Source organism: Patiria miniata, unplaced genomic scaffold (assembly GCF_015706575.1).
Source record: "Patiria miniata isolate m_02_andy unplaced genomic scaffold, ASM1570657v1 HiC_scaffold_16, whole genome shotgun sequence".
NCBI classification, from domain to species: Eukaryota; Metazoa; Echinodermata; class Asteroidea; order Valvatida; family Asterinidae; genus Patiria; species Patiria miniata.
Genome location: NW_024037054.1, coordinates 1,415,024 through 1,441,219, shown reverse-complemented (window position 1 = coordinate 1,441,219; position 26,196 = coordinate 1,415,024). Strand labels below are relative to the sequence as shown.

Here is a 26,196-nt window from a genome sequence, read left to right as displayed (position 1 = left end):
CGGAGCAAACTTCGAGGCGACTATCCAGCTTGAAAATGCATATTGAATTTTGTTTTGGTCAAAAATGTTACTTTTACGGACATAAAAATGCAAGTTTGTGCACAAACCTACGGGAATTTAGGTGGGCGTAACGCACGTTTTGCCCCACGCACTACTGCGCGTAGAGCGTCCATGCGGGAACGGGAAAAGTTGTGCACACTCTATGGCGCGTATGCACGCGCTGCCGATCTTGTCTTTTTATTCTATTTCTATGGGCTTCGATTTACGCGCATACTTCTTAGTTATTCTATACGCGCAGCATTTTGCTCACAGGCGCAATAGCAAATGTCATGTCTATAAGTTGATGACGTCATCAGATCGGAAGCTAGAATAAAAAGACCTCTATTCCTTTGAAAATTGCTGAAAAATCAACTTGAGAGATATAATCTTGATTTTTTTTTTAAATGTCAGTGCCAAAGTAGGTCTGAAGCATTTTGCCATATACAAATAAATTATGGAAGTGTTTAATGAGGAATGCCAGATACAAAAAAAGTCCGATGACATCATCGTCTGAAAGGGCGTCCTATAGTGACACATCCAATAGAGTGGGTTTGTTTTAAATTGAAAACTCTTGTTTATATCACTTTGTTAATTGCTCAATATCTTCATAACATGTAGTACGCTGTTTCCTCAGTGCTCCCCAGTGTCTGATGTTTGTTTTGTGTCTCAAAGGCTTTCCATACAAGCCTTGCTTTGGAAGTATGCCTATATCCTCCCTATTTTGTTATTATATAATTTAGCCTGTACTATTTATATATACACTTATATTTGATCTTTATCTTTTTGCGTACCTACTTTTGATAGTTAACGCTTGATTATTAATTACCCGTTTAACTGCATTGTTATTGACTGAATATTATGTGTTTACAATTGTTTTACTAACGAACGTTTTGTGTTTCATTTATTGCTTTATAGTGGTCTCAGTATGCTTTTAGCACCTGCCGTTGACAAGCTAAGGCTTAAGTTATGGCTTGAATTAATTGCTTTGTCATTTACAATTTTACTTATTTGTTTTTCCAAGACACAATTTATATTTACTTTCCTTTATTGTACATGCTATATGAATTGTATTTTATTCATGGTTGGATACAAATAAATGTTATATTGAATTGAATTGAATTGAAAACATCCGTCCAAATTCTCCCCGAGATATTCTTTGATTAACCACGGATAACTTTGCAAGGTGTCAAAATCATGACGTCATCAGACCAGAAGTTACTTTAGGGAGAATTTAAGAACTATTTTGTTTATTTAATTTTATCATTAATTTTTGATCCCCGTCTTACGGCTATGTTGGTGTAGCCCAAACAGTCATATCCGTTACAATGTTGACGTTTGGATTCCTAATGTTGTGAATTCATTAAACCGGAAGTTAGCTGTTATTAAAACGTACACTTATATTTTCCATATTTTTCATACGTTGTTTTAGTTCATTGTGGACATGTATCCTCTCCAAATTAAATCGGTATTCACTTCCCTTGTTTAATTGATGGCGTAATCAAACCAGAAATGACATGCACGTGTACATAAAAATGTATACTGAAATTTATCATAATCTTTTTAAAACAAAATAATTGGTTGTACTGGAAAGGATAAAATTCGTGATCCTTTGTTCTGACAAGAAGAACATATTCATAATTAAACTAGGCTGTGTTAAATGCAGTAGTTGTCTGCACGACCACTCTGCGTTTGTAACTCAACAAACACAAACCTCTATTTAGCCGTTATCGAGGTGGTCGGGATTACCCCCACTCTACCTTACATGCATCCAAAATTAATTCCTGTCTGCAATTTCAAACCAAACTTCACACGATAAAGACGACAACGAAAAAAATGTTCTATTTAATAAATAGTTTATTTCATATTAAAAAGTACTTTCAGTAGATAGACGTGTTTTGTATAGTTCAAAAATAAAAAGTTTTACCTCGATTGTTATCAAATTTTTAAAAATACATAAATAATTGAATTTGTAAAAAAATATCTACGAATGTTCAAGGACTTCTTTTTGTTTACCTCGAGATCATATTTACAGAAAAAAAGATGTACGTGAACTGTATAACAGATGTCGTCAATATAACACAATGCCTTTAAGTTTGGAAAATTACAAGAGTGGCAGATATTCCGAGGTTTTTCATACGAAGTCTGGAAAACAGTCTTACGATCTCATCCCTATATGCTCTCAACTGTGTCACAGTGCTGGCCTGGGGGTGTTTAGAAGAAAAACAATTGACAATTTTGACATTGGCATTCAATTTGAAATTGGCATTCAATTTGAAATTCACATTCTTGTTCACATTCGGTATTGATGACACAAAAGCAATGACAATAGGTACAAACCTATGGCAGTGAACCAGTAAAACGTTACCAAAAAAAATCCAGTATTTGCCGAAATTAATGGCCGATTATTAATGCACAAAGTAAAAGAAATATAATTTGAAAAAAATTAAGTTGAAAGCTTAAAAAAGGAGAACCTATCTTGAAATGTCTTTTTAGGTATTAGTCACAAGCAATGTGTTGGTGGTGTCGGAAAGAGAGCTTGATTAATTCTGACTGGCTATCCCAGTGTGAGTGTTCATATTTCAAGTTTAACCGATATCCGTAAAAAAAATCCCCATAAAATGTATACATTTTCCTAACAACAAAAACATTTCGAACGACCAATTCCACAATGTGTGAAAAACAATTATCACTCAACTTTGAATATTAATAAGGAATAGAAGGAAAGATTAACTGTTTTACTTCCCATACGTTTGTGTTTAATTGTCCTTTATGTTTGTCATCCATCCCTAGACACTGGCATAGCCTGGCTTCGCACCATAGACGGGCGAGGGGGGGTGGGGCTTGATGTTACAGTGGGGGAGGGGGCGCCCAATTTCTGTTAACTGTGATGATATACAGGTTAGTAGATTGTTGTTCGTTTTATCGCTCAGACAACCTATTGCATTGTTTTAATATTATGCAAATATTCTATCATGGTGTAATCACTCAGGAAGCAAATCACAGCTTTGCTCCAAATTATGCAAATACAACACTGCCGGTGCAAATTGCATTTTGTCCTTGCCAAGATATTCCCCCCATCCTCTTCAGTGCAATATCATCCGACACGAACCGGTGCATTTTTCCACCGGACACAGATCTGATTGCATTCAGACATGCAAAAGACAATTCAACCCCGATCTTTTCTTCCAGGTAGGCGCGAAATGTCTCAATTTTGCCACGAACTTCTCTTGCCGAATCCCCGGTACTTATCCTGCTACGAAACAAGCATTCGTTCAAGTCCGCTAAGACGCCTCCGTTGTGCTGAGCGTTGGCTGAACACTCACGAAGATCACAATTGCAGTTGCCACGAGCACAGGAGAATTTATCTTCACGAGACTCATGTTTTGTTTTTGTGCCTTCTAAATCACTGTTACTACTTCGAGGGTGGAAAATATTCCTTCTGTTTCCATCACACCTTTCTGGAATTTGAACTACTTTGGTGATAACACTTGGGCGTCTCTTGTTGCTTTCTTTATTACTGACACATATCACGGATGGCTTATCCAAGACGTACGTCGATTCCTTTAGTGACCCTATCGTCACCGAGTTGTCTCCGTTGCACTCAAAATCGAAGAGGTTCGTAATCGGCATTTTTAGTTGAAGATCGTCATTCAGGTTTGCTTTCTTGTTCTGACATATTTCCTGTACAATTATCAATAAAACGGACAACTATGAACACTCGGCAATATATGCCTATTTTTTTATAGTTAATCGACAGGTTTTTTCCCCCACTAAAAAAACGAAAAGTGGGTGTTTTTTTTCCGATGCAAACCCGAAAAACTTATTATATTATTGAAAGACTTACTATCTTTCCCTGCACAAAGTCTTTTCTCAACGTGTTACTGGAATTTTCAGCATCAACAGAAGTTATTTCTCCGTCTGATATTTCAGTATCTGTTCCGTTTACTCCATATGCTAACAAACTGCTTTGCTGGAAAGCTGTACGATCAGTTGATCCTTTTGTACAATCTTGGTATTCCGTTAGTGGTTTTACCTTATTAGGAGTTCGGTATACAGTGCTTATAACCCGATGTTGCCAACCAGTGTTCAATGCACGTGTCGAAATTGTCCACCTGCAATGACACGAGCTGTTTCTTTGTTACCACTTTGAACTTTTAGAACAGTACCACGCTGAGCGAGTTCACATTCACCCATACGATCTCTAACTGACTGGTGCCGCTCTTTGCTATAAGTCGACTGGGCGCAGAAAATCTGCTCAGTTGCAATAGATGTGAATGAGTGTCTCCTAGCTGTCACAGCTGAAGTTTGTTCGTTTCGAAAAACATTTTCGTCTTTGTGGTTTGAGCTCTGACTCCATTCCCTCATGATACCTGGTGATGAACATTGGTTCTTGCATTGGTCGGTAAACGCAAGCACGTAATTCTGGATTCCAGGGATAGACAGAATTTGGTCAGCAGAGGGGCGTCGCTCGGGTTCGACACGGAGCAACACAGAGACTAAATCGTCCAGGAGAGGTCCATAGTGTCTATAAGACGTATAAGAAACGAACGACAAAGCACATCAACAAACCAAAACAAAATAAAACTAGACATTTGTTTGTGGACAAACACAGGGCTGTTTCGGCAACTTTTTTTGTGACATGTGTCAAGTTTCAAGTATAAGTTCCATCCATACAGGAAGGATGTGTAGTTCTGTTTATAACAAATGGTGGTATATTATAATGTGATTACATTTTCATAGGGCTTTGATTTATGACCTAACATGTCACGTGATGACGTCATGATGACGTCAAATCAGTTTTCAAAGAATAAATCTATTAATCTTTAACGTGACATTCGAGTTTTTGGACTACTTGTTTACCACTGGACTTTTGACTATTGTGTAGCGCCCTCGCACATCTCAATGCAAAGAAGGCAGTTTGTTACAATTGCTATATATTGAAAGAATGTGGTCTCAGGGCCATGAAAGTAATTTTAAAATGACATAATTCTGTGCATGTATTCTTTCCTTAAAAGTGTAGGAAAATGAAGAAATACTCTGGGTTTTTGGTTTTGTGTTTGTTTTGTTTTTGATTTGTCTTTCTGTTTGTTTTTTGTTAGTTGTTGTTTTTCCCCTATTATTTCTTAGCTGTTGTTTATTTATTTTTCTTCTCTTTCCTTACTTAAAAAAATCGACAATGCTGAACGGTTCAGATAGTATAGTGTTCAACACCAGTAATCCGGACATCGTAGGTTCATATCGCGCTCAAGATAATTCCCATGCTCATTGTCATATTTATCTATGTGTGTATTTTTTAAGAAATGTGTTTTTCTTTTCTTTTGTTTGGGAGGGGAATACGTGAAACCATAAAGCCAATCCACTACACATAAATGTCCACCTTGTTTTTTTTATAAAGTTTATATTGCTAGCAAACAGATTCACGTTTGCTTGAAGATAATTAACGATTGTTGACCGTTGTGATGTGGGATATGAAATTTTGAACACCCGAGGGGCGCGTAGCACCCCAGGCGAAGCCGAGGGTGGTGCTATGCACCCTGAGGGTGTTCAAAACGTCATATCCCACATCGCAGCGGTCAACAATAATGTTTTGTTATACCTCTGTCTTGGATTCTTTGGAATTTGATGTAAAATTCACGAAAACAAACAGCAGTAATCACACCAATTCTGACATCGTTCAAACGGCAACTCACATGCATGTCGCGTGTTTGACACAGCTGATCGTCTGCTAGTTCGCTGCTCCCACTCATGTGTGAAAACATGGTGAAAATAGCGTGGATACCAACGATATAAGCGTCTCACACCGTACGTACCACGGTACGTGCAAGGTCATAGCAGACTCCCTGTCATAATCATAGACTACATCAATACATTGCTCGGTTGGGGTAAGGGGTAATTAAAGTAGAAAAGGTGTGTGTACAACCCTATGGGAATGTCCCCCCTAAGGTACCGTTCCCCGCAATTTAAAAACATAAACATAATTCGGAAGGCTAATCATCCTTAATCGTAGCTGAGAAGCTGAATTGTGAAAGTCGCGGCTTCGGCGTGGTCGAGCCGCAGGTAGGTAAAGGCGCCTTTGAAAGCCAGCCACATCGACCCATTATGGCCACGGAGCACAGATCGAAAATGTTTAGTTTAATCTTTCCAGAGAGAGGAGTACCGAAGGGCACATTCGTGACACAAGAGGGAACCAACGCACAACTCTACTCACGTATGGTCCTAGCCGGGAATCAAACCAGGGCCTCAGTGGTGAGAGGCGAGCGCTTTACGTACAAGCGATCCATTCCACGATACATTTCAGGGGCGGAGATCTTGGGGGAAGGGGTCGAATGTAAGATTTCTACCGCATTCTTTCTTTAAAATTAGGAACTTAAGCATGGCATTATTTTTTGCCCTATTTCACTTGTTCATAACATAAAGCCAGTGGCAGTAAATGCATCTGTTTACGAACGTATAATGAAATATTTTCAGGTACCAAGATGTCATTTCAAAATTCAAAAGAACTGATGAGGATGATGAATGCTTTTTTCATACTACATGTACGTTGGTGCCATGCTTGTGTTTTTGTCGGACGTGACCCATCATACTGGCACTTGTCTTCGCTCGTACCCCCGCCCTGCAAACAGGACGCTGGGATACTCTGATGAATTCACGCTCTCTTGGTTGGATTTTGCGCGACCTGTGACCTGCACGTCATCACGGTCATGACTCTGCAAGGTTTGAAACGGCCGTTAAGACTGGTATTACTCTTTTATTCCAGTTTAGAGATCTTTTTTTAATTTTTCGTTGAAAAGCGTAATAATGTAGGAAATTTTGTAGAACTCATCTGTATTATAAATGTACAATTCCCGTCACTTGCTCAGGCTCCGTTTCGAAGGACGAACGGTCGGATTGCATTATGCGACGCTGAAAATTTTGTCCACATGGTCCACAATGAAACAGAAATCACATCCGGTATGGAACGTGTGCATTTCTATGGGAAGTTTTCGGATAGCATTTGCGCACATTGTCTAACTGCGGTCCGACAGCTGCAGCCAGATGCTTTGTACATAGGTCATAGGCCACTTCCTTCACAAGATTCTGTGAAGCTCATCAGCGTATCCCAGCGTCCTGTTTGCAGGGCGGGGGGTACGAGCGAAACACTTGTCTGCCAAAATTTGTCAGCGATGTCAATAGCTACAACAAGCGAGGGCGCTTTGACATTTTTCTTTCTGCATTTGGTGGTGAGTTTATTGCTCATCGGTCATGAATGAACAGTTGCGGTTGAGCAAATTTTGCTCGGTGATATTGTAAGGGATATGTTAAGAAAAATGTGGGCCCAATTTCTTGGCTCTACAGCTTACCGTTAGCGAAAAATCTCTGCTTACTAGAGCTTACGGTAAGCGTATTTCACGCGTTAGCGAGGAATTTTGGCTTCTGCGCATGCCTACATCCTGTAACTAGGATTCTGTACTTACGGGTTAGCACAGAATTTTTCTGCTAGTGCGGTAAGCACAAAATTTGTGGTCGTAAGCGAGGAATTCTGTGGTTAACAGTGCCAAGAAATTTGGCCCTAGTGTTTTACAGTCACGCTCGAGAAGTTGCGGGCCAGTAACTTGGGAGTTGCATATTGTATCGAAACAGCAATCGAGATTAAGGTTTGACACTACATTTATTTATTTATTTATTTATTTATTACATTTCTTTACCCAGGATATGCCAAAACAGTTTAAAACTGGTTTCCATTGGGGCCCTGCATACAATAAAAAATGACTACAAACATGTACAATACATTACAAATACAATACATGTACAATTCAATACATTGGGATTAAGCATTTTTGGATTAATGCATAGTCTGTTGTTAAGCAAATAATTATAAATACAATATATTGTAAAACTATTATAACTACATGAACAGTGTGAAACAACACCGCTAACAGGTTTTACTGTAAGGTGGATTCAGTGAACACGAAGCATTTGGATCTATCTTGTAACATCAAGAAAAGAGTATTGCTATAATTATTACGGGAGGGGCGAAAACCCGCGAAAAATCCTTTTGGGAGAAAACACGGGGAAATTCCCATCCGGCTTCTTATTAATGTGGCAACCAAGTTTGTTAACTCCGTAGATCAGCACATATTTAGATTTGTATAATCAGAGAAGACAGCGCCAAATACACAATTATTTGCAGAAATATCACATACCTTGGTATTGCCTTGTAATTTCCTCTCGTGATCTTGATGACCAGCGAAGAGATGTCATTGGCTTCAAATGGATGAACCAGTGCCGTCATCTCATATAGGACACACCCAGCTGCCCACATGTCACTCTTATGATTGTAGCTGACAAAGCTAAGGAATAACGATGCAAAGCAATGCTTTACAGACCTAATGCGTAAATAAGGCGGAGTCATGCGGCAATTTGTATCGCTTGGATAAGCATCGGTAAACCATGTGCAATCATTGTATAAATTAACACAATAAAAGGGATATATTATACTTGCAACGGATTGATAATGGCGAGCAATCACAGTTACTGACATGGCTGTATCACAACAGTTGCTTCTTTCATTGGTCGATGCTCCATAGGTGAGTTAGAAGGCAAAGAATAATGTCGGCAATAGTGTCGCAACTAGTGCAGACTTTATAGGACAATGGATGACAGGTAAAACAAATCTTGGCTAACTTTAAAAAGTGCAACTGTTTTCTCAAAATGGATATAAGCCATTTTAGTTGTTATTCACCCTACTTAGAATTTTCAGCAATCTTATTGCTTCCAACGAAAACAAACAAACAAGAATTTCGGGAGATAAGCGTCGGTACAATATAGAAGGCCTGTTTTTAGCAGCCGCACGAAAAAAAAATATTGTTATTAGCTGTTTCGGTAGCACCATAACAGCTCTTGCTTTCATTAAGTTTTTTTTTACTTTGAATTTTGTTTTTTCCGCATTCACTTTTGCCATTCATCTGTGTCGTAGGGTACATCATTCAAAGTCAGCATAGGTATAGTCCTTATAGCATAGATGTGCCCAGAAGACTGACGTCGTGATGACGTCATCATGGTCACGTGACTTCACACCTAAGATTATTGGATTTGATCTTTGAAAATCAATACAAAATATACTGTGAGAGACTCGTAAATTCACGTGACCCTTCCTTCCGGTCCAAACCGGAAGTGCCTTATAATTTGAAAGTGGAAAAAGATGTGAACTTGCTTAAAACGATGTTAGTCTCTGGATAGGCTGTACTTTACAAAATAAATATGCCGGTGACGTCATAAGATGTTTGAGCGCCCTCTAGCGGCAGGTTGAAAATGTCAACAATTTTATTTTCAGTTGACGTGTGTGGCGAAAGTTCTGGTTATCGCTTCAAAATTAGTATGTATGATGAACATAATGCAGACAACACCTGTGTGCGAAAAAAAAAATCTCGATGTGATGGGCTTCTACCGATTTCGGTAGAAGCCAATCACATCACAGTATTTCAGGTAATGAGCGTTTTTATTCTTAAAAACGCGCGCAGATTGTTTTGATAATATTCTTTACACGCAATCAGCGTTGTCTGCGTATTCGCGCATCCAAAGTTTCGTGGAAGACGCACACGCATCCCATGGTGAGGAGTAGAAACCACTGATCTCTATAGACCGCTTGCAGACGCGATCGATAATTGACGCGCGAAGGTGCGCGACGCCATGTTATGGGACAAAATATGCATAGATAGATATACGCTTGTCCCACAACATGGCGTCGCGCGCCTCCGCGCGTCGATTATCGAACGCATCTGCAAGCGGTCTATATAAAGATAGAGATCAGTGGTAGAAACAGATACACGCACGCGTACGTTCGAATGCTTTGAAACGGCTCTGGGTATGCACAGCACGAAGCGGTATCAATGGTTCTCAACATATTTTACAGGTTAACCCCAATAAAAATTCCCTTTTGTTTTAAATAAGATTTGAATATCGTATTCTTTATTATTTCAATCCAAGAGCAGCTGATCTTAGCATTATCATCCCAATATAATGTGTTTGAAATCTACAAATTAAGATTACGTTTTTAAACTTTTGCAGATTGTTATACTGAAAATAATAAACGAGTCTTCGAAAAACGGTTACTTTGATTGGTCAAGCGATGTTGTTGCATATGCATAGAGATGTTGCTGCATATGCATAGAGATGTTGCTGCATAATTATGCATTGATGAATACAGGCGCGTGCACGCGAGGGGGGGGTGCTGATGGCAGATTGATCAAGTCGGAATTGCTAACTTTTGCACCACATGTATGCACATGCTCTGCAATACATGCACACACATGTACATGTACATGTACGTGTAATACGCGTGTTGTACAATGTACATACAGTGTGTGCGCATTGTTATACGGCACTGAAGTGGAACACACGCTGAAGTGTACCTTGTCGGGCATCTGGAAAGGCGTTAGCTAAGTGATTTTCGCTACTTTTTTTTTAAGATACCGACTTAAAGCAAATCGTAATCGTGACGTCATCAGGTGTCAGGTTAAAATCACATTAAAGATGCATTTTTCCCCAAAGGTTTTTTACACGTTTTTCTTCAAACAATAACATTTGGCACTTTCGTGAATCCGGTAGGCTTCAGACTTGGCACTTACTTAGACAAGCACTCACGGATGGTCCTAGAAGAATTTCGCCATCATGACGCCATCACGTTTCATGTGATGTTTATCATAAAAGTTCCTTTTTTCAAGGGCCTATATCTAGAGAACTACAAGACCGATTCCAATGAAACTTGGTATGTAGACAAAGCGGGATGTGTTATAGATGAAAAATACTTGAGCTGACGTCATGATGACGGCTTCATGTGGATTTTTATTGATTTTTCAGCTCATCTCTATATTCTGAACTAAACATGCTACATTAAAATTTATTGGTGTATTAGGTTCAGTAGGCCATAGATATATGTGCACAATTCAAAAAATGTATGACGTTATCAAATACGTGATTTTCTGAAAATATGAGGGAATGTGCAATCGTTATGAAACTTTGTGGGTGGATAGTTATTGATAATAGTATTTAAAGTATTAAGTGACGTCAAAATGGCGTTATCAACTGAGTTTTTATTAATTTTTAAAATTTTGGTATTTCTTTTTAATTGCAAAAATTGACATTAAATGCAATTAGATTGACTTCAAACTAGGCACAGACCAAGACCCTAAGCTAATATAATTCCTTAACAGGTGACGTCGAAATTACGTCAGTATTTGTCATGTGATGCCATCTTTAAGATGCATAATTTATGAATCGCCCTGTTTTACATGGAAATGAAACTGGCGTCATGATGATGTCATCGTGCGAGTTTTTGTTGATTTCTAAATTGCGTTCATTTAAAACACCCAAATACACTTCTCACAACCCAATATAAAACAGTGCTATTTGGGTGTCTACCTTTCCAGGTCAACATTAGTCAGTGTTTTTCTACCAGAAATATAAAACTTTATTTCATAACTGTATGATTATTATGTGAAGCAAGTTATTTATTTAAAAATTTGATCGGGACATTAAAAGCTCAGAAAAAGGGCCGTCAATGTCGGCATGTTTATTTTTAGCCACGGGGGCTGCCTGACCTTCAATTTAGACGTCTGGACGTCAGGGAAAATTGTAATCTCTGGGAACCAGACTACGTCAGGATTTTGAGGTAAGTTTGTTGATGTTTATGGGTTCACACCGGTAAATAGGCCTAAATCCATCCGCCGAGCTCATGAAGAGCCATAAACTTGGGAAATTGAAAAGATACGGCAAAGAACCTCTGGCCCAGACTTGATGCTTCCGATTCTGAGCATTTTGGATGCAATTGGGCTTGAAAGTGACTCTTTTGTTGTGTGAAGGGATCGTTTTTTTCAAGATGGCTATCTTTCAGCTTTGGGGAAATTAGGGGTCGTCTTCTTTAGGTGAGAATTTCTCAAAAAGTCAATGGTCAACCCACCAAAAAATAAAAAGAAAATGAAAGATGACATGTTGATCATCATTTTTCTGTGCAGCTCCTAAATACCCGTGCGAGTTCTGAGTATTTTAAATGAATTTTGAAGTATGGGCATTTAGCACTAGTGTCTATGGGAAGTTCAATGCAGGGTTGCACCCTATGAATAGGGTTTCCTAGGTCTTTGCACGTATTAAGTAGTTCCCCTTTGTGTTTGTCCCTCTTTTAGAAACACACTACACCTGCCACGCCCACAAACACCACAGGCTTATGCTCGCAGACCACCAACCCTGTACCCCATACTCGGAGTCAATCAATAAACCTGAATCCAGCCCATCACCAGTTTGGCCGCCTAATTCTTTTCAGTAAGACCAATCGATATGGTCATTGAATGACTAAACAATATTAAAAACGCGTTGGTGAGGACATGTTTTCTTCTGTCAAAGGCAATCTATATGTTTTTATAAGTTGTGGTTCACAAAAGGATACGGTTTTCGCCTGCATATCTCTGGCGACATGTAATACGGTGTTCCAATGGCAGTATGGGCATGCTCTCTGGTGCCACGCAGCATCTGAGCTATGCCAAAATCACCCACTTTAATGATTCCCTCATTCGTCATGAAGATGTTCTGCGGTTTCAGATCTATAGACAGTAGGATAAAGTTATTACACGTTTTGGCTTTTTTCTTTGGTTTCGTAATAAATATATTATGAAAGTGTTTAGTGAAGAATGCTAGACACACAAAAAACAGTATGATGAGGTCATCATCCGAAAGGGCGCCCCCTAGCGGCACATAAAATAGTGTTTCTTTTCTTTAAGTTCAAATTTTTCCAAATCGCCCCTTGATATTCTTTGATTAAACACATATAACTGGGCAAGGCTTCAAATTCATGACGTCATCAGACCGGAAGCTACTTAGGAGAATTTTGCAACGATCATATTTTAAATTTAATTCATTTGATCCATGTCGTATAACTAAGCCCAAATAACGATACCATTACAATGTTCACATTTTGCTTCCAAATACTGTGACGTCATCAAACTGGACGTTCGGCGTTATGAATACATACACTTATATTTTCAAAATTTTCATACGTTATTTAACTTGACAATTAACATCCACTCCGGAGTAAATCAGTATTCACTTCCCGTTTTTGACTAATGACGTTATAAAGCCAGAAATAACTTGTATGAGTACATAGAATGTTTACTGAAATTTATCAAAGCGTTCAAAATGCATTTTTTAAACAAAATAATTGATTGCCCTGGAAAGGATTTAATTTCGTGATCCTTCGTTCTTATATGACAAATATTCATAACTTAACTGGACAGCGTTTCATTAAATAGTTGTCTACCCGACCACTCTGCGTTTGTAACAACAAACGCGAATTTCTAGTTACCAGTATTGTTGTCATAATTGTTTTGGAGTGTCAGAGCAGGGGGGTCAAACTGTTTTTAATGTATTTCCATGAACAAAGGCAGAACTGGGGGATTTGACCACCCCCCCCCCCCCGCCCTCCTTTGGATCCGCGCCTTGACACATTACTGTTCTCACCTCGGTGGAGGATCTTCTTGGCGTGTATGTAACACAACGCGAAGCAGATCTGAACAAACCAGTCCATGATGCAATTCTCCGTGATATGCTGTCCGTCCCGCCGGTTGGATTTGATTATTTCATTCAAGTCACCTGGTAAAGGGGAAAAGTTCCCAAAAACATTTTGAAATATTGCTATTGAGGTACAAGTATAGCCCTATGCAGCGGCGTAGTCGGGGGGATGGGGAATGAGGTGCACTCAAACACCCTCCAGTTCCCACCCCCACCCCCCCCCCGCCCACTTGAAATATGTTGCCTAGTACTTAGTAGTATAATGTGACCATGATTAACGGGTTTAACAGAAATAGGCCCCGCCCCCAATGTGGTGAAACCTGGCTACGCCGCTGGCCCCATGGCCCAGACTGGCTCTGTATCCTTATGGATGTGAAAAGTGAGCTCTAGTTCTTGTGTGGGAGCATACTAATACGTTATAAGGTGCCATGTGTCAATAAATTACCTAACAAAATTAGTTATATATCATTCATTATCTATTATATACTTCAGTGTTTCGGCTTATTTATACGGAAGACGGATAGTGCCACTCAGTAAGGGTGAATATATTTTGTTTGTACGTGTGAACATATTTTTTTGGGTACAGCGGCCGCCACTTATTATGTAGCAGCCGCCAGATAATAAGTGGCGGCCGCTGTACAAAAAAAAAAAATTTCACACGTACAAAAAAACATATTCACAATTATTATGTGGCGGCCGCCGCTTATTATGTGGCGGCTGTTGTTATCTCGCGGCCGCCGCTTGTTATCTTGCGGCCGCCGCTTGTTATAACTTATGTTGCAGCCGCCGCTTGTTATGCGGCGATTCGCCACTTATTATGTGGCAGCCGCCACTCCGGACACTCCACTGTCCGGGGGTCAACCCCTAATTTTGAGGTGGACCGTGAATTAGGGTGCGCACAAAATGTTTTGCATTTTCTTGTCACTTGGAGCTGTAGATCAATATTCCGACGAGTGCCACCTTGGCACCCTTGAGCATTTTTTTAAACAATAAAATATGAAAATGAGCTTCCGCCATAAGGACAAATATAAGTTGTGTATACATCCCTACAGGATTTCATCAAAACTTATCAATGGAGGTACCCAGACCATGTTTGGGGGTAAACAAATATATTGATACCGTTTTTCAATGACTTATTTTTTTTTTTTTTTTTGCATGATATGCAAATAGGCATTCGTCATTACGAATCAAACTTAACCAAACCCATGGTTTGCAGGGTCACTGATTAAATACTTACATAACTACTTACATACTGAAAAAGTAACATATTTTGTGCAAAAATACGCAGATTAGCTCAAATCATTATTTTGAATACAGTGGTTTTTTTTAATATCTTGACCTATTGTAAGGAGACTACGTTAGCCTACACTGCACAACTGAAATTTTATTTTATTCACCACACAAGTTAACCTACTTACGAATCTTGATCATGCCAGATTACATAAAAGTAAAACAAAAGTATAGTTCAAAATGTAAAAAACTTCACCCAGGGTGTACAGTTTGGCCATGCTTAAAACACATGCATTGAAAGTGCACTTTTGGTTCAAAATGTACTTAAAGTGCTGTGCATCCTTGCGTCTGTCCATTGCGCGTAGGTTAATATGACATGGTTGTGATTGAAAGGTGGAGGTGCAGAACAGAAGGTACTTCAAAATTGTGATTTAAAAAAACCCTCTGCTGTTCAGAAAACGTTGACATTTGGTGGAAGTTTTGTTTTTGGAAATATCTGTTACGGATTCTTTCCAAAATATTAGTGGGATACATCGTCCGGGGGAAACGGATTTAAACTATGGGGGCTTTCCATATCTCCAGTGTGAAATACTGTATCCTCTGTTTTAATACACAACAGACGCGCGCTGACATGAGGGAACTCAAGTTATTCTCCCGCAAAGGCTGCATAATGAAGACTTTTATAAAGAACACCAACTTTTGGACAACAGAATGCACGTGCTTAATCACTTCCGATTAAAGGATTGTTTCGCACGATGAATTGTAATCAAAGCTTGTATTGATACGTGTTTGGGTTGTTATTAGACATGCAACACAAAAAGACAACTATTATTTTAAAAACATTATAATTACATGTCAAACATGTAAAAAGTTCACAATTTCCCCATCATATTCAATTTTGTTCGGGACATAATGATGTCTTACATCAAGAATCACTATCAAAATCATATTTTAACCTGAATTAGGGTGAAAACTGCTATGCTGAATGCGTTAAAATGAAACTGACGGACGTTTTTAAGTTTTGCCAAAGTCAAATAATCTTCAATGTTCATTTGTTTGATAAAGAAACTGAGAAAAAAGACGCGCTTTTATGGGGTCCCCTTACAGCGGACTTTCGGCAACGCTGCACCTTTTGGGATAGCTGGGTGTCGCCTTGAAAGAAAACTCCACTAACCTATTAGAAACCAATACCATTGACTATAAATGATGATTAAGCGGAGTTTAATCATGTTTATGGACGCGCGGACACCTCGAGAATTTTGAGAATATCCCTGATGTGGTTGTTTACGATTACGTCACAAGCTGAGCGCGTGAATAGCTGGTGGTCATTGGTGGAAAGTTCTTCCGCGTACATGTTGATAGCACGCAATAGTTGGCGTCGCGTCATTCTCGATTCCACCTCTGACCGGGGAAAAGGCATTTTTTCCCCCATGAAACTTAACCTATCACAACCCCATCAGCCACCTTTGCTTCCCCCCCCCTTTCTTTGCTCTTTGGGTTCAGAGGCTCCGCCTTCTTGTACTTGTTTTGTGTGTTTTCCCCACACAAACACTGGTTCTATCTGTCTAATACCGCAATTATCTCAGCTTATTCCTCAAAATGTCATATGATTCTACCAAACAATTTTATATTGTGTTCTGAATTGAAACCTTTTTATTTTTTATCAGAATGTTGTCATATTTTTTGTTATTTTTTTTGTGTGTAAATCTCAAAACGATTCAAAAATTTGATTTTTTTCGTTTTACTGCTCGTATTGGTTCTACATCATGATAATCCATTTCATGCATTTCCCGATTTTTGGAAACAAAATCTGGATTTTTCTATTACGCATCTGGTGGTATGCTCTTTAGGAGCGTTTGTAAAAATCTCTTTAGGGTCGAGTTTGCCTCCAAATTTAAAAATGGAAATGTTTATGAGCAGGTAAAGATAAAAAAGGACTTAACCTTGGTAATTTTTAGCAGTACTTTTATTGTTGTTTTAGCGTGTAACTGTTTATACATATATAAAGGTATTTTTGTATCCTTGTGTATTTTTATATCCTAGTGTATTATTAATGTTTGTATGTTTAATGTTCGTTTTAATGAATGGGTTCGTTTTTTTTATTGTCTTGGGAGCATTTTCGGCCGTAATTTTTTTGGACAGACTTTTTGGGGAACAACATTTGTTTGCTCCCCCTAAATTGTGTTCTGGATCCGCCCTTGCTCAATGCCTGTGGGCAATTGTGGTAAGGTTCACTTTCTAAGTTCCAGTCATCATGTTTTGTATTGTGTTTTTCTGTTGCAATGACAAACTAATAATAATAATAACAACAATAATAACGTTATATTTAAATACGTAATATTAATATTGTGATATTTTTGGTACTTCAAATGAAGTTCTTTTTATTTTTGGTAAAGTAAAAGGAAATTATATGTATGTCTCTAGTTACATCCCAAACGTCTTGAATCTTACTGGGAACTTCCCAATAAGATTCAAGACGTTTGGGAAGTAGGAACACTGGTTAATGTTTTATGGCAACTATACTTTACATTGAAAAATGTAATATTGCCATGGAAACAATTTTAACATTTAAAATGAACATTTTATTGCAATGTATTTATTAATTCACATAAAACTGCAAATACTAAATTAAATATCAAATATATACAATGTGTTACATTTTAAATAAAATACTAGAGATTCGCGTTTGTTGTTACAAACGCAGAGTGGTCGGGTAGACAACTATTTTATGAAACACTGTCTAGTTAAGTTATGAATATTTTTTTTTATGTAAGAACAAAGTATCAGGCAATTAAATCCTTTCCAGGACAATCAATTAAATTTCAGTAAACATTCCATGTACACATACAAGTTATTTCTGGCTTGATAACGTCATTAGTCAAAAACGGGAAGTGAATACTGATTTAGTTCGGAGTGGATGTTCATTGTGAAGTTAAATAACGTATGAAAATTTGGAAAATATAAGTGTATGTATTCATAACATCGAACTTCCGGTTTGATGACGTCACAGTATTTGGAAGCAAAAGGTGAACATGGCAACGGTATCGTTATTTGGGCTAAGATATACGACATGGATCAAATGATAGAATTAAATTTAAAATATGATCGTTGGCAAATTCTAATAAAAATAACTTCCGGTCTGATGACGTTATGAATTTGAAACCTTGCCCAGTTATACGTGGTTAATCAAAGAATATCAAGGGTCGATTTGGTAAAATTTGAACCTATGATTTTAAAAGTAAAGAAAAGAAACAATATTTTATGTGCCGCTAGGGGGCGCTCTTTTGGATGATGACGTCATCGCACTGTTTTTGTGTCTGGCATTCTTCACTAAACACTCTCATAATATGTGTCTGTAGTAAAATGCTTCCACTTTTGAGTTGTATTCAGTTTTTATTGCACTTCCGGTAACAACGGAAGAAAAGATCAAGCGGTTTTGTGTCTGGGAACACAAAATGTTTCTCACGGCATAGTCTACAACCTCACGAAAAAAACGAACACGATACTCTATTTAGTTCAAAAGATATAACGCAAACTATTTTGTCAACATTTTCCCTTAAATCGCTTGTAATTTGATACCTGATGACGTCATGATGATGTAACAAAATTTAAAACATCTTCGTAACATGGTACAAGTTCACACAAGGTTTTGTGATCATACCGTGAACCGTTCGGAAGAAATGTTGCTTTGTTTTGATGTCAAGCTAACGTCTTCATTTTGAATTCACCTAACTTTGACCTTCCGGTAGATCCGGAAGTAAAGGTCAAGCGAGTTCACGTACCAAACAAAAAATAACAATTAATGGCCTATCTGATTACAGAATACAAACATCCTTCATTGTTTAGTTCAAGAGTTATAGGTGAAAGTAATTCGTCACTTTTTCAGATAAAATCGCTTGTAATTTGACACCTGATGACGTAATCATGACGTCAGAGTAATATGCACCACTTCGGATGAGGGTCGATATATATTGGACCACTCCAAAGAGTGGTCGGGTTGTGCCCAACCACTCAATTAAGGACTCCCGAAGATGGAGATTGGTTGTTTCAGTTAGATGAGTATTCATTTTGAGTTCGAGTAACGCAAGTCGATGAAGAACATAAAAGACACTTCTGCTCATAAGCTTGGACAATATTCTGCATAGATACATGTATATAAAGAAAAATGCATTTTTGCTAATGGAGGATGCTAATTTGCATATTTTATTGTTTTAGACACATATGCTCAAGGGTGCCAAGGTGGCACTCGTCGGAATATTGATCTACAAGGTCCAAATGACAAGAAAATGCAAAACATTTTGTGCGCTACCTAATTCACGGTCCACCTCAAAATTAGGGGTTGACCCCCGGACAGTGGACTGTCCGGAGTGGCGGCTGCCACATAGTAAGTGGCGGCCGCCACATAATAAGTGGCGGCCGCAACACAGTAAGTGGCGGCCACAACATAATTAGTGGCGGCTGCAAGATAATAAGTGGCGGCTGAAAGCTACTAAGTGGCAGCCGCAAAATAATAAGTGGCGGCCGCAACACAGTAAGTGGCGGCCGCAACACAGTAAGTGGCGGCCGCAACATAATTAGTGGCGGCTGCAAGATAATAAGTGGCAGCCGCCACATAATAAGTGGCGGCCGCCACATAATATGTAACGGCCGCCACATAATAATTGTGAATATATATTTTTGTACGTGTGAAAATATTATTTTTGTACAGCGGCCGCCACTTATTATCTGGCGGCCGCCATATAATTAGTGGCGCCCGCTGTACAAAAAAAACATTTCCACACGTACCAACAAAATATATCCACCCTTATTGAGTAGCACTCTCCGACTTCCGTATATTTATGTATAAAAATCATTGTTCACATATCATGCATTTCGTCTTGGAAATTATATATAAATAATTGTTTACGTCATATGTAATTTACAAATAATTTTGTAACGTTATCTCATTATTTACAAACTTTTTTGTAACATAATTATTTACAAATCATGTTATATTTGTATATTATAACACCTCACCCACAGATTCTGTGTCTTGATTGGCCGAGAGTGAGTCACATGGTACTTTCTAATTTTGCTATCTTTCTGTGCACGGCCAAAAGTACTATGCGCATAGCAACCAAAGTATTATACCATTAACAACCAAAGTACTATTTCCACGGCGCGGTATTTGTGTGCAAATGCATGCTGGTGTGCGCGTTGCGCGTAGCGCGTATTGTTCCAAAGAGAGCGCGCTGCAGACTTGGGTTCAAACAGTTCGTGAAGGGGTAGTTTTTTAGAGAGAAATACATTTTCCACCAATTTTGTATTGAAATTGAAGTTTATTTCAACTGTGTTAAGATTTAAATAATGTAAAATATTAAAATCAAGCAGAATCTGTGGGTGAAGTGTTATAAAACAAATATTGAATGCTTTATCTCGTGGTGAAGTAAAACTAGCCTCCCTCGGTGATCCATGGAACATTCTATTTTCCCTCGGCTTCGCCTCGGGAAAATAGAATGTCCATGGATCACCTCGGGAGGCTAGTTTTACTACACCACTCGAAGCATTCAATATTTGTATACTATTCAACAGTTAGAATCATGACGCGGTATTTGTGTGCAAATGAATGCTGGTGTGCGCGTTCAGCGTTGCGCGTAGTGCGTATTGTTCCAAAGAGCCAGCGCTACAGCGTTGGGTTCAAATATTTCCGTGAAAGGGTGGTTTGGAAGAGAGAAATACATTTTCCTCCAGTTTTGTATTGAAAAAAAGTTCAAATATATCAAATGACAAGGATCTATATGTCAGTTATATAAAATAAATATTGAGTGGCTTTAAATTGTGAAATGGGAGGAATATTATGGCTCGGTAAAATCTGGACTTTTCCAGTTCACTCGGCTTCGCCTCGTGAAATGGAAAAGTCCAGATTTTAACTTGGGATAATATTCCTCCCATTACACGCTGAGCCACTCAATATTTGTATAGCATTGAAGGTCTCAAGTATTTAAACAGAAAATAAACTGGCAATGTGCGCGTAAACGGCGTTGCGTTCGTCACGTCTAGCGCGCAATTTGTATCTTTCCTCCAGCACGTGACCCTCCAGGCAAGGCCGTGCGTATATGCACGCGCTGCCGATCTAGTCTTTTTATTCTATATCTATGGCACGACCCACACGCGCGCGCGGTTGCGTAGCTGCAACCATAGGTGCAACATAGCAACCTCGTGCCCCGTTGGTACGATCTTGCAGCGCCATGTTGTTTCCCATCATGCCTTGCGCGATCGTAACCCCTGGAATTGTGTAATTTAAATGTTCCAAAATACGGTACATTATAATTAGGGCTGCAGTTTATCCGTTTTACGTGCTGACGCCATCTTTAAAATGTTAAAAGTTGTGATTTTGAAGAATCAATCCTTTCAAACACAACGTTTGGACGTTGTGTTAATTAGCAAAGATTTGTATTAAATGTACGTACCCCTTTCGTGCCTTTACAATCACAGATACATCCATATCGTGACGTTAAGTGCAAAGCACGCGAGCGCATTATGGGGGCGCCCGGCGTGCAATCTTCGAAATGCAAGCGCAATACGCTGTGAGTAGCCATTCAGTGTCATTTACGTCATCATCACAGCCAGGGGTTAGTGTAAGGAACGAGCACGCGACCCTGGAGTCGAGGTTGCATAAAGCTGTATGGCGGTTACCTTTTACACGTGCGCGTTGTACGGAGTGGCGTGCGCATCTTAGAAAAGCGCAATACGCGGAGTGCGGTATCCGGTTCGTTAGTGTGACGTCACCTCCAGCACTCTCTGCACGATTGGAACTAGCCTTGACCAAGGCTATCAGTTTTCCCATATGAGCTTGTTCCCGCTACCGCACACCGCGCGCGCAGCGACACAATGTTGCACTATACCGTTAGCCCCAACGACCCTTGCGTGTGCTTTGTGTGCATGTACTTACGCCCCACACACACTTCCGCAAACAGCCGTACAGTAAGTCGAGGCGGAAGATAGCCTTGACGCAACCGTGTATGCCGAATATGATAATTAGTACGCGCTATGGTAAATAGTCTTCTCTCATTGGATAACGGCTGACAAAAAATGAATATTTATTGCATTGTATAATACGACCAAAGGTTTATAAACCAGACGGCCTGTAGTAACAATAATTATTGTAAAACACCCCCTTAAAATCTTAAATAATAGTAGAATAATATTTATAAAGTTACACATAGTTTGGATCGAAAATGAAATGAAAAGGATGAAAAATTAGACCTTCAAAAAACGGCAAACGGTACAAAACCGCACGCCGTCAAAAACGATGTCACCATGCACAGAGGCCACGTTGGGGCCGTCCACTGTAGGCACCGGCCCGGCTGGCGCCATGCAGTAAGACACGCTGCGCTTTCACGTTCAGCGGCAAAAAAAAGCGCTCACACTATTGAGTATATCTACCGCTGACTTTTGGGGGGGGGGGTATTTCTTCTGAGCTGTCAAGGGGATATGGGAAAAAAATATCTCTCCTTCAGCAAACTTATTCTGTAAGACTGATTTTAACTTGTATGAACAACCTATAAGTTATATGTCGTATGTACGACTAATATATCGACAGGGTACCACATATTTCGACAGGGTACGACTAATATCATCGACAGGGTACGACATATATGTCGACAGAGTATGACATATCAAAATATGACATAATGTCGACAGGTGCCGGTACGACATATATGTCGTGCATAAATCGAGTCGACAGGGTATGATATATGTCGCATACGACAAAGTTGTATATAAGTACGACTTAATATCTCGTGTGTACAAAATATGAATTGTAACTCGTATGTTTGACTTGTTTGTCGATTATGTCGTACATACAACATATCTTGTGAGAACGACTTGTATCTCGTGCGATTTACATCTACGACTTACATGTCGTACGTATGTCGTAGGTACGACATATACGATTCATACGTACGCGTTAAAATACATGTCGTACGTATGAGATGTAATTTGCACATGGTACGAATTCAGGGAGAGTTTTTTTTTCACCATGTACCTGACAGTTTCGTATATTTCCATCCCAAAGTCAATAGCTCGTTTCATGCAGTTAATTCATACGGGTGCTTACAGATACGAGTTAACCTGCATTCGATTAAATGGGTATGATTTGACCTGGGTCCGAGTTGACCCGTTCCCTACATTCGCTGTCAGAATAGCACGGGCAGGTAGCGGCGTGATAATGTACGCTGTTGCACCGACAAAACGTCGGTGGGCTGTCTTGAACTGTCCAATTCGCAATACATTGGAAATAGTATCACTTTGAACAATTGTTCACTCATATAGCGGCATGTTTCATTTGTTTGTAATAAAACTGGAGAAATGGTTTAAAATGGGATTGAAATACCTGGACATACCATGGTTTGAGCATGAACATACATGTACGTGGTGTATACAGTAATTTGCAGGTCATGAATATGTATGTAGCGGGTCAAAGTTTACGGGCTTTGATTGGATATCGTGTAATATATGCGCACAGAAATTTTCGGCCGATTTCGGTCGAAACTATAAAGAAACACATAAGGAATTCGCCACGGTTGCGTCAAGGCTATCTTGCGCTTCGACTTATTATACGGCTGTTTGCGGAAGTGTGTGTGGGGCGTACGTACATGCACACAAAGCACACGCAAGGGTCGTTGAGGCTAACGGTATAGTACAACTAGTGATTGTGTCGCGGCGCGCGCGGTGTGCGGTAGCGGGAACAAGCTCGTATGGGGACAAGCTGATAGCCTTGGTCAAGGCTAGATTGGAACCGGAAGTTAACGCAGCTCGAGCGTTTGTAGCAAATGGGCGCTAGTAATCAGTGGAGCGCGCACGTGTATGACGTTTTTACTAACGAACCGGATGGAGGAAGGCCGTGCTACATGGTTAGCACGGCTTGTTGCCATGGATCGACCAATCAGGATCGAGGATTCAAGTTTACTTGAAGATAATTGCATATATAGGGCACTCCAGCATAATTCTATATTGTAACACCTCATCCACAGATTCTGTGTCTTGATTGGCCGAGAGCGAGTCACATGTTACTTTCTAATTTTGTTATCTTTCTGTGCACGGTCAAAAGTACTATACCCGTAGCAACCAAAGTACTATACCATTAGCAACTAAAGTACTATATCCACGGCGCGGTATTTGTGTGCAAATGGATGCTGGTGTGCGCGTTGCGCGTTGCGCGTAGCGCGTATTGTTCTAAAGAAAGCGCGCCGCAGACTTGGGTTCATACATTTCGTGAAGGGGTAGTTTGGAAGAGAGAAATACATTTTCCACCAATTTTGTATTGAAATTGAAGTTTGTTTTCAACTGAGTTCAGATTTCAATAATATAAAGTATTAAAATCAAGCAGAATATGTGGGTGAAGTGTTATAAAACAAGTATTGAATGCTGTATCTCGTGGTAAAGTAAACTAGCCTCCCTCGGTGATCCATGGACCATTCTATTTTCCTTTGGCTTCGCCTCGGGAAAAAAGAATGTCCATGGATCACCTCGGGAGGCTAGTTTTACTACACCACTCGAAGCATTAAATATTTGTATATTATAACACCTCACCCACAGATTCTGTGTCTTGATTGGCCGAGAGCCAAAAGTACTATGCGCATAGCAACCAAAGTACTATACCATTAGCAACCAAAGTACTATTTCCACGGCGCGGTATTTGTGTGCAAATGCATGCTGGTGTGCGCGTTGTGCGTAGCGCGTATTATTCCAAAGAGAGCGCGCCGCAGACTTGGGTTCAAATATTTCGTGAAGGGTTAGTTTTTAAGAGAAAAATACATTTTCCACCAATTTTGTATTGAAATTGAAGTTTATTTCAACTGTGTTCAGATTTAAATTATGTAATATATTAAAATCAAGCAGAATCTGTGGGTGAAGTGTTATAAAACAAATATTGAATGCTTTATCTTGTGGTGAAGTAAAACTAGCCTCCCTCGGTGATCCATGGAGCATTCTATTTTCCCGAGGCGAAAAATGGTCCATGGATCACCTCGGGAGGCTAGTTTTACTACACCACTCGAAGCATTCAATATTTGTATATTATAACACCTCACCCTCACCCAGATTCTGTGTCTTGATTGGCCCAGAGCGAGTCACATGACACTTTCTATTTTTGCTATCTTTCTGTGCACGGCCAAAAGTACTATACCCGTAGTACTATACCCGTAGCAACCAAAGTACTATTTCCACGGCGCGGTATTTGTGTGCAAATGCATGCTGGTGTGCGCATTGCGCGTTGCGCGTAGCGCGTTTTGTTCCAAAGAGAGCGCGCCACAGAGTTGAGTTCAAACATTTCGCGAAGGGGTAGTTTGGAAGAAAAAAATACATTTTCCACCAATTTTGAAATTGAAGTTTATTTCAACTGTGTTCAGATTTAAATAATTAAAAATATTAAAACCAAGCAGAATCTGTGGGTGAAGTGTTATAAAACAAATATTGAATGCTTTATCTCGTGGTGAAGTAAAACTAGCCTCCCTCGGTGATCCATGGAGCATTCTATTTTCCCTCGGCTTCGCCTCGGGAAAATAGAATGTCCATGGATCACCTCGGGAGGCTAGTTTTACTACACCACTCGAAGCATTCAATTTTTGTATACTAGCGAGCGTGTGATATAGAAAAAAAATAATCGCTAACCGGCCGTGTGCGGTCCCAATTAATAAAAGGTGAATTTGCTAACAAATAGACAGTTTTTACGGCTTTTCATAGACTTTGTACGCAACCACTGGTGGTCAAACACTATTTTCTTTCAAATATTCATGAATAACTTTATACTGAGTATTTCTAGTGGTCTTGTAGGCCTACCTCCATCGGCATACTCCATAGCAATATGCAATGTGTCTCGCTCCATGAAAGCTTCCCGATAACGCACCACATTGGCGTGTTTCAGACTAGCCAAGATGGCTACTTCATTCACCGCTTGGTTCCTATCCTTCTCAGTCATATCAGCAAGGTGTATCTCCTTAACGACGTACGGTCTTTGACTAGTCAAAGATTTTGCCAACCAAGCCAAACCGAAAGTGCCTCTTCCTATGATTTGTACTAATTTGTACTTAGCTGCCATTTTGCAGTTGTGTGCGTCCCGGCCCGGCTGCACCTCAATTCGACACGCTCGACTACAAATTCATTTATAAAGTAACAATGCTTTACGCCACGTGCCGATGCATCACGTATCTTTTATATGTGCCGAGGTGCGTTGCAGTTATTAACTCATTAGCACGTAAGTATAACAGGACATTACAGGGGCACCTGGGCAGGGGCGGCCTGATCCAGGAATGTTTGCAGGGGGTGGCGTTTCAGCAGCAAATCAATGCTGGAATGTAGACAATTTTTTCTTCGGACACTTGGCCTCCCTAAAATCGCGCATGCGTG

The 26,196-nt window shown here is 39.5% G+C and overlaps 1 protein-coding gene across 1 annotated transcript; it reads right to left on the bottom strand.

Moving 5' to 3' along the window:
* Positions 1 to 1,873: 1,873 nt before the first annotated feature.
* LOC119722626 (serine/threonine-protein kinase Nek3-like) lies at positions 1,874 to 26,196 on the bottom strand. Its single transcript, XM_038192825.1, is given in 8 exon segments — positions 1,874 to 3,104; positions 3,106 to 3,720; positions 3,884 to 4,123; positions 4,126 to 4,564; positions 8,223 to 8,360; positions 12,461 to 12,614; positions 13,528 to 13,659; positions 25,630 to 26,196. Coding segments are annotated over 8 exon segments (1,941 nt in total). The 5' UTR covers positions 25,769 to 26,196; the 3' UTR covers positions 1,874 to 3,020.